Consider the following 9,144-nt stretch of genomic DNA (forward strand, 5'->3'; position numbering starts at 1 on the left):
TCATCCGGTATTTTTAGACCTTAGCAGAATTGACTTGAGTCATGAAAAGTAATTTGTGTTTTATAGAGTGTCAATGGCTCCTTTTATACAGCCTGTTCGTGCTGGGATTTATCTGTCATTTCCTAAACATCACTGACACGGAATGTATGTTACGGCTCTGATGTGGCTACTTTGCGGAATTGCTGTTTAGAAGGGTCGCCCAACACAATCAGACACACTAATATAACAAGTAGGCCTACCTGAATGGGAAAAATATATATTTATCATCAAGTAGGGCTGCTCGATTATGAAGAAAATATTAATCACGATTATTTTGGTAATAATTGAAATCACCATTAGGACAATCTTTTTTTGGGGGTGGGGGGGGGGTAAAAAACAAAAACATGTTTAAACGTAAAAAATAAATAAAAAATGTTAAGACAAATAAAATAAAAATGAAACACTAATTATGCACGTTACTTTTGGATGAAACAAAATGTATTAGTTAATTTAAAATTTAAAAACAAGGTGAAAATTGATCAATTTAAACAACACAAACAACTACAAAACAGTACAGTGTACAGCACTTTGTATTCAGCTGCTGTCGTTTTTAATGTGCTTTATAAATAAAGTTGAGTAGAGTAATAATTTTGTAATAATTGAAATTGTAATTGAATTTCAATTAATTGCACAGCGTTATCATCAAGTATAATGATCGATAATCATATTTGCTTGTTTATTTTGACAGCTAACCTCTTCTTGTCCTCTTCTTGTGTCACCTTTTAGCAATGGAGAGCCTAGTGCACTACAGTTACCCGGCCCATGCCCTCTCGGTGCTGGGGCTGCTCAATGAGCAGCGTCTCCGAGGACACATGTGTGATGTGGTGCTCGCCGTGGCGGATCAGCGGTACCAAGCACATAAAAGTGTTCTGGCTGCCAGTAGTGAATATTTCCAGTCTCTCTTTACCAGGATGGATGACACGTCATTGAAGGTTGTAAACCTGGACTTCTGTGAGCCCGATGCTTTTGAGATAGTGCTGAATTACATTTACTCCTCTTCACTTTTGGTGGACAAAGACAGTCTTTCAGCAATCCAAGAGCTGGGCTACACCTTGGGAATCCCTTTCCTCACCAACATAGTTTCTACAAGGCCACATGCGTCATATTGTGTCTCTCGAAAAAGACTGTCCTATACAGAAGGGGATGACAATGATGTCCATACAAGGAGCGTCATTGTGTGCCGTGTCCGCAATGACATATCCGAACCCTCTTGTCCAAACTATCAGACAAAAACACCAGAAAGGTCATCATCTCTTGGCACAACTGACTTGGCTCAGCCTCCATCAGAGCCTAGTTCCTGTGTCTCAGTCAGCAACTCAGAATCAATCACTCATAAATCACCTGAACAGAGTGAAGCTACTGGAAGGAGGTCCACCCATGCATACGCATCCATTTTAAAAGGGAATCCATCCTACATCTCTTCTATTAGGCCCCAGCTGAAAACATCTGCATCATTCAGCGAAGCCGAAGTGCAGCATATTAGGATGCCGTCTTGCTCAGACCAGGACATGAAACAAGAGTCAGAAGAGCAGGAGCCACATTACAGCACCAAAGTGTCCTTTCAGGGTCAGGCCTCAGAGCTGAGCCAGACTATCGACCGGAGCGGGCCACTCATAAAAAGCTTACTTCGAAGATCGTTATCCATGGACAGCCCTGTTCCGGTGTTCTCGCCCACACTGGAGCTCAAAGAGCTGCAAAATCACGAACAGTCAGTTGTTAAATTGGCATCAAAGGCATCAGATCCCAAAATATCAGCTCACAATGGAAACTCAAGAGCATCTCCCATTATTCTTGAGTCAAAGTACCACAGCAGAAACGATGAACAAACTCGGGTAGAAAGAGAGCATAGTGTGAAAGTGGAGCCCAGCAGTCCACTCGCAGACCCTATGGACATTATTCGAATTACAGTGCAAGAAGCTTTGCCAGTCAATCTTAAAGACTTGCAAGCAAATTACGAACAGTGTTCCAAGGCTAGCTTAATTCCTTTCGGGAAACGAAAAGAAAGGCCAGACAACAGACGGTACCCATTTAAGAAGACCAAAATATTTAAGGAACACGCCGTCTCCCCTGAAGAGAACACGTCAGAAGTTGTGTCTCGCAGCACCAGCGAAGATAACGAGATCAATGACGAGTCGCTTCTGAACAAGATTTTTACATGCTGGAACTGTTTCAAGGTTTTCAGGTCCAATGCCGGACTACATAGACATGTAAATATGTACCACAACCCCGAGAAGCCGTACGCTTGCGACATCTGCCACAAGCGCTTCCATACTAACTTCAAAGTCTGGACACACTGTCAAACACAGCATGGTGTCCTACAAAACCCAGCATCATCTTCCAGCTCCCCGGTGATGGATGATAGATTCCAAAAGAAACTGATAGACATGGTGCGAGAGCGAGAAATCAAGAAAGCGTTGCTCTGGAAGCTGAAAAGGAACAAACAAGCTTTGCAGTCTTCCACCCTCAGTAAAAAGCGATCAAGGTCCAACTTTGTATGTCCCTATTGTGGGAAAGCGTTTGTGTTTCAGTCTCAGTACAGGCAGCATTTAAGGACACATCCTGCAGAAAAAGCTGACAAGGACGCTGCTGCAGGGGACAACATCCTCTACCAGGAACAGGATGGGGTGATTCACCAGAAGGATTCCGATACTGGTGTTTATGCCTGTAGACTCTGTAATATGAAATTGCCTTCACTCGTTGAGCAGGGGGATCATGAGAGGGGCTGTCGGCATTCCACTGTATGTCCGTACTGTGGCCTCCGATTCTCAAGTCCAACAGTCAAGAAAGACCACGAGGTGCACTGCAAGTACAAGAAACTGACGTGCCTGGAATGTATGCGAACCTTCAAGTCCTCCTTCAGCATCTGGCGCCACCAGGTGGAGGTGCACAACAATAACATGATTAATATTAAGGAACATATGAATCTGAAGCAGGAAGAGCATAACGAAAGCATGTCAGAAATGTTCATAGAGGAGCATTACACCGGTGAACCACTTGCAAGAGAGAGAAATATTTACAATGACTCCTCAGGCACACCTATGTATGATTCAGAAGACTCTTCGTCCTATGTGCCTGAGGACCTAAGCATGGGCCATCATGGGAAACTAGTGGTAAAAGAAGAGCCACTGGAGGAGTCTGTGAGCGAGCGGGAAGAAACGGAGACCAGCCAAACTGGACTGGAAGAAGCTGGCGTGTGGCCCTGTGAGAAATGCGGAAGTCTTTTCTGCTCTCGCAAAGACCTGGAGCGTCACCAGGAGCTCCTGTGTCACATCAAACCCTTCATCTGTCACATCTGCAACAAAGCCTTCAGGACCAACTTCCGCCTTTGGAGCCACTACCAGACACACATGTCGAGCGCGAGTGAACACGGAGCCAAAGAGATGGACGGCCAACCCCCACCTCTGTCCCCCTCCCCGCCCATGACCTCTCAGAACTCTGAACAACCCTCTTCACAAGCCTCCGTGCTCAACCAATCAGCGCCAGTCGCCGTTGCAGTGGCCGACGAGTCCAGCAGCCCTGAGACTTCTATGTCATTGGTAAACAACACCAAGAGCCGAGCTCCGCTTGAGAAACAACCAAGCAACCATAGTCCTGTGTCAAGGTCAAACAGCGTGGAGAATTCAGGCGGGCCTCAGGAGTCAGAGACCCTCTTTTATCACGCATCGTCTCTGTCTGCCTTGACCTTCAAGAGGCAGTACATGTGCAAACTGTGTCATAGGACCTTCAAGACAGCTTTCAGTCTCTGGAGCCATGAGCAAAGTCATGGCCATGTGTAAGCATCTGGCAGGTTCATACTCGATAATCAAAGTGGCAACCAAGACTGCAAAAGGCAAACTTTGAATGTATAGCTTCCTCGCTTGCCTCCAGCGTACAATATTAAAGTCCGTAACCCACTGAGGGATGAATGTTTGCAACGCCAGCTAATGTTGATTTCGCGTCAGGGTTCGTACAAGGTCGGCGTGTTTCCTAAACAGTCTTAATGGTTCCTCTGAACAGTCTTAATGGTCTTTCTTGTCGTAACATGTTCAAAATGTATTTGCGGCAAGAAAGACCATCAAAACTGTTCAGTGAACCATTAACACTACTTTAGAGTAGTGGTTCTTAACCGCGGTCCTCGAGTACCCCTATCCAGCCTGTTTTCCATGTAACTCTCAGCCAACACAGGTGTTTCAAACGATCACCTAATCAACAAACTCGATAAAGCCTGATAACGATTCTCAGCTGTGTTGGCTGAGGGAGACATGGAAAAGAGGCTGGATAGAGGAACTCGAGAACCGGGTTGAGAACCACTGCCTTAGAGAATGTTTAGGAATCGCTGTGACCTTGAATGAACCCTGATGCAAATGTTCACCCCTCAGTGGGATACGGTCTTCCTCTTTGTATAAACATGAATGTGCAAATGAGTGCTAGATATGTTTTGGTTTTGGAAATGGGTTATTTTCATTTCAAAATGTACGACTTCAATTTATCGTAGTTGCCTAAAGTATTTACATGTACGTGTAGGTGTTTTAAGAGAGCAAGATATGGAGGTGTGACCCATGTGACTTGAGCTGTACCACATGTGACTTCAATGAGCAAGGAAGGGGTATGATGACGTGCATTGTTTTCCAAGTAAATGCTTTAGTTTATATGCTGCAGTTCAATTATAGGTTTGTGCTTTTGCTGTTGCTTCAGAATCGTTTATTAGTGTGATGAACTTAAAAGGTTCTTCACGCCTCATGCACTTTTTTTTTTTGCCTTCATATAAATAGGGAGATGTCAAATGTTCAAAACTGTTTGAATTGTACAGTTGTGATTTTAGGACTGATGCATGTACCTAGTTGCTATTCACTTTCTTCACACATGAATTTGTTGAATTATTTTTCTCACTTTCAAACTGCAGTACCTTAATGCACATCACAACATAGCATACACCAAAACATCTCAGGTTGTTCAGGCATTTCAGAACACTGATATAGGGAGAAGCCAGGTTACAGTCATTACTCATTTATCTTCCTAAGTATTAATTAATTGGGTGACTACGATACATTTTGTACAATTTAAGTGGGTGTGATTTTGTAAGTTGTACAAACAAGTTTTTTTTTTTCTCATGGCAAGTGGCGTAGACTGAACAAAGTGACGTGATGTGTTTCTGTTCCTCTACTTTGCAGAGTATTTGAATCTGATCTGTAATGTATGGTACAATTAAACTTGTTTTGTTTCCTTTTGATTGATAGGTCATTATGGTAACTAATTGGCAAGGCCCTCGAGGCATAAATCCACTCAGTCCAAGTACCCTTGAGCGTGGACCTCACTTTTTGTTCGTCATCAGTGGTGGATTAACAGATTTATTTTCTTTTGTGTCGTCATCATTGTATAAATGAGGCAAAACTGTAAAAGTGCTTTAAAGACAGGTGCTATATATACTCAGCATGTTAACTATTTAAAGCATTCGCTACTTAATACTATGCTAAAAATGAGTACTCGTGATTCAATTTAAGATGTGGAGGCTCAATTCTTCATACAATTTAAACTAAATTACTGAATTTCATTTAACAGCAAGGCTTCATAAATCATCAGTGAATGTGTCATTAAAGTTGGATACTTGACAGATATTGGATAATATAACACCTTGGCTTTTCTCATTACCCACTGTACTTGAAGTTTATAGTCAGACCTATATTATTTAAAAGTTAAATATCCGCCAGCCACCTTTGAGTGAGTTAGCCTTCCCGGCGTGACACCAGTATTAGAGAATTGCATAATGTACAATCAAACATGGAAACAAAGTGGGCTTCAGTTGACAATAAGATTGATAGTTTTGTGCAACCTACAATTTTTTTTCAAGAATATTTGGTGGCATGATAACTTCGTTCATGTAGTAACATCAGGAACACTTTATTGCAGAATTGTTTATTCCCATGGGGTATGTGTTCTTGCTTCCTTAAGTGACAGTCACTTGAAATTGTGTTTTGAATGTAGCCTAGGCGCTTCACAGTTTGTATTCTTGTACTACTACATACTTTTGCTTTGGCTTTATTGTAAACATTGAGAAATATGTATAAATTAATAGTGATACGTTTAGGAGCTGCAAAATTCAAATAGCGCCTCTCAGTGGCAACACAGGCTTTGGTGTGGCAGATTCTTTTGATAATAGGTCAATATCACTATTAAGTGCTTTTGGTGTCCTCATAAGACATCATGAAAGTGTAACAAATTGATGAAACTGAGTTCTTAATATAAGTGGTCATACATTTGCTACAATGTACAGTGATGTCACTGAAAATGCTGTTACTTGATTTTATGGGATAAAAAAAAAGGTGACTAGTTGTAGAGTAGCCTATGTATGTTTCATAATTTGTCATATACGTGTTGTTGGATGTCAATGCTATGCTAACATGCCCATGCTGTCATAGTGAAATATCAACTGATATACTGTAAATCCTTCAACCTTTTGAACTATTTGTTAAACGGTACACAGTGAGCTTGCTAATCAAATTGCGTAGCTTAGTGAAGGTCAACCATGCGCTCATGAAATGCTAACATTAGCCAAAAATGTCCACCCTGTCAGCAGCTTCACATCTTGCGATTTGCATGCACATTGTCTGCTTGCAGTTAATTCATTTAAAGAAGAAAAGTGTGATAGTAATGAAGTGAATGTTCAATGTATGGAGCATCTCAGATTTGAGGGAGTGAAATGGGAAGTCTCAAAAGCACCTTATGGTGATATTGACTCAATAGTGCTCTTAAATTCTTTGTGAGAAACTTTCTGTACTGTTCTTGAGAATTATTAGGATTGTGTACATGGATGTGTTTCTGAAGTTTTGTACCTGTTTTGTTAGTTAAGGAAAAACTTTTTAGTACACTTGTGCTCTACTTGCAATAATATTTGTATCAACATTGGTTGTATTATTGTTGCTTTTTTGCAGCTGTTTTTTAGTTGTTTTTTTTCTACAGTTTTTGTGCTTTATCTCTGTAATAAAGAGTGACATTGTGTAAACGCTTTTTTTTAAATTTCAAAATGGGTATTAACAATGCCCTGTATATTTATTTGAAATGTTTAAACAAATACATTTAACCAACAATAACTTCATTTTCAGGGAGTTCTTTCAACAGACCAAAAACAGTAGCTATCACAATTCATATGACTGTAATTATAGTTAAATTTCATACAGACACCACATTGTGTAGCTTCTTCAATTATCAAACAGTGGAAAAAAAACAACTGTCCTGCTGGAAACCTTCATCTTAGGGGCTCGAATTGTATGTAGGTCAATCTGTGGGCCACTGTGGCTGGGAAACTAAGAATTGATGCCATTTTATTCCTGTTTGATCATATGTATATGAATTTATGTGTAGTTTTTTTTTTTTTTTTGCTCTGGTCATCAATGCCTAAAACACAAACAAAAGCTGTAAATAAAATGTGTCATCAGGTAACACACATGGATGGACAAAGTCCTACTTTGAAGAGATTTTTGAAATGTATTTACAATAAATTACATATAGCAATCATTTTAACAATTTAGCGGCAATAATGTCAGCAACAGAATGTTTCCGTATGAACTACAGTTAATGTTGCATTTGTGACCGTTTTCAGGCGAGGATAAGGAATTAAATAATTGTACAAATACTTCACAATCAAAAACAAAACCATTAAAGAGCAGAGAATAATAGCATATGCTTTTCCTTGCACCATCATGTGTGAAGCTTACAAACCAGCACTGTTTGCACGTAGAATAGAAACGAGGAAGGGGAACACTTAAGCTTTGCCGCAAGGGAAAGAGAGATATACATAGCATCAGTTTTGAATGGGACACAATTTTCAAAAGTTTTACAATTGAAAAAGATGAGTTTCACTCCTGACTGCATGACTACTGGTTATGATGGAGCCCTAATGGATGTTACCCACTCAATCTCCTCTTGGTAAGTGCCTGTCCTTTTCCCAAAGAGTTCCTATCAGATCTACTCCTGATGGATTTGTGTGTAGTGAGAGACAGGTTAAGTTCACAGTGCCAGGGTGTCTTTTATCAGCCTTCTCATGGTGGTGCTCACAGATGTGCCCAGAGAGTCTGTAATCTGGTATGTGATCTTGTGGAGATAAGGCTGGACTTCTCTCAAACTGGTGTCAAAAACATTGTCCACTTCGGACTGGGTGGGCATCTTCGGCACATAGCCGTGGCGGTTGATGACTTCGACGACGTTGATCACCTTCTCTGCGAGTTTTTCTCCCACCTTCTCTCTGCAGATCTGCCTTTCCTGCTCGTTCGCTAGGTTGACGACATTGACTTTGATGCTCCACACCTCCCAAGGAATACACTCGTCAGAGAAAGGCCAGCGGGACTTTTTCTTCTGGTAGAATTCCAGGGAAATTTGACCGATGCCATCACTTCCAGAGATGCTCAATGCGTCCTGTAAACAAACATGTTCATATGGGTCAAGCGACAGGTTCTCAGTTGCGTCATCAAGACACCCCGAAAGGAACAGTACCTTGAATTCAGACACAGCTTTTTTGAGCATCCTGTCAAGCTCATCCGAGCCAATTCTGATAAAAGTGAAGTCGATGAAGTCGCAGTCAATGTCCACAGTCCCAACTGTACCAATAGAGTAGGTACCTTCCTTTTTGTAGTGAAATTTCCCAGTGCTGCGGTGCATTAAAATTGTGTGCAGCACAGACAGTATTGCCTCTTCAACCTGCCTCGCCTCCACTGTGACTTCAAGAAGCTCCGATCGACAGTTCATTGCCAAACTGTTTTTATAACCTACTCACATGCGATAACTGGTGGCAGTGGTGGCGTCTGTTTACAAACTACATTTAGTGTTAGCTCACTGCTAGACCTGTATTTGATTACCGTGACGGACGAGCGCAACAACAAATTGACTAAGTATTATGACAATATGTCGTGTGATTATCTCCAGACAATCCAAATTGTTATATTTCTGTCCACGTCTTTTAAGGCAACATCAAGCGACCGAGCTAAATGTTAGCTACAAAAGGAACCGGAAGCTGCGGTGGTTACGTCAGTTGTACCGTCTATGGCAAGCTACCTGGGTCAAAATAATCTATTACTATAAATTACTGTAATAGTTTTACATTTTAAACTCAACTCACTTTGAATAATAACAATG

The 9,144-nt window shown here is 41.2% G+C and overlaps 2 protein-coding genes across 2 annotated transcripts in view; one reads left to right on the forward strand and one right to left on the reverse strand.

The window, feature by feature from the left end:
• The window catches only part of zbtb21 (zinc finger and BTB domain containing 21), a 10,935-nt gene extending 3,405 nt beyond the window's left edge, over nt 1–7,530 (forward strand). The window contains exon 2 of the mRNA XM_086098582.1: nt 766–7,530. Within this exon, the coding sequence (XP_085954708.1) occupies nt 768–3,815 (3,048 nt within the window). The 5' untranslated portion in view covers nt 766–767 and the 3' untranslated portion in view covers nt 3,816–7,530. The remainder of the gene's footprint in view (nt 1–765) is intronic.
• atg101 (autophagy related 101) lies at nt 5,656–9,034 on the reverse strand. The gene is made up of 2 exons (XM_086098583.1): nt 8,506–9,034; nt 5,656–8,427 (listed from the first exon to the last, which is right to left on the reverse strand). The coding sequence occupies exons 1-2, from the start codon at nt 8,755–8,757 to the stop codon at nt 8,023–8,025; spliced, it is 657 nt and encodes a 218-aa protein (XP_085954709.1). The 5' UTR covers nt 8,758–9,034; the 3' UTR covers nt 5,656–8,022.
• Nucleotides 9,035–9,144: the final 110 nt, after the last annotated feature.

Source organism: Leptonotus elevatus, chromosome 16 (genome assembly GCF_054856555.1).
Source record: "Leptonotus elevatus isolate MCC_2025b chromosome 16, RoL_Lele_1.0, whole genome shotgun sequence".
Taxonomy (NCBI): domain Eukaryota; kingdom Metazoa; phylum Chordata; class Actinopteri; order Syngnathiformes; family Syngnathidae; genus Leptonotus; species Leptonotus elevatus.

What these genes read in the sequence shown, in the direction of transcription:
- atg101 (XM_086098583.1), bottom strand. Translation starts at nt 8,757, where the DNA reads ATGAACTGTCGATCGGAGCTTCTTGAAGTCACAGTGGAGGCGAGGCAG. An exon ending in AAGCTGTGTCTGAATTCAAG is followed by an intron (nt 8,428 to 8,505) that starts GTACTGTTCCTT and finishes GTTTGTTTACAG; the next exon opens with GACGCATTGAGCATCTCTGG.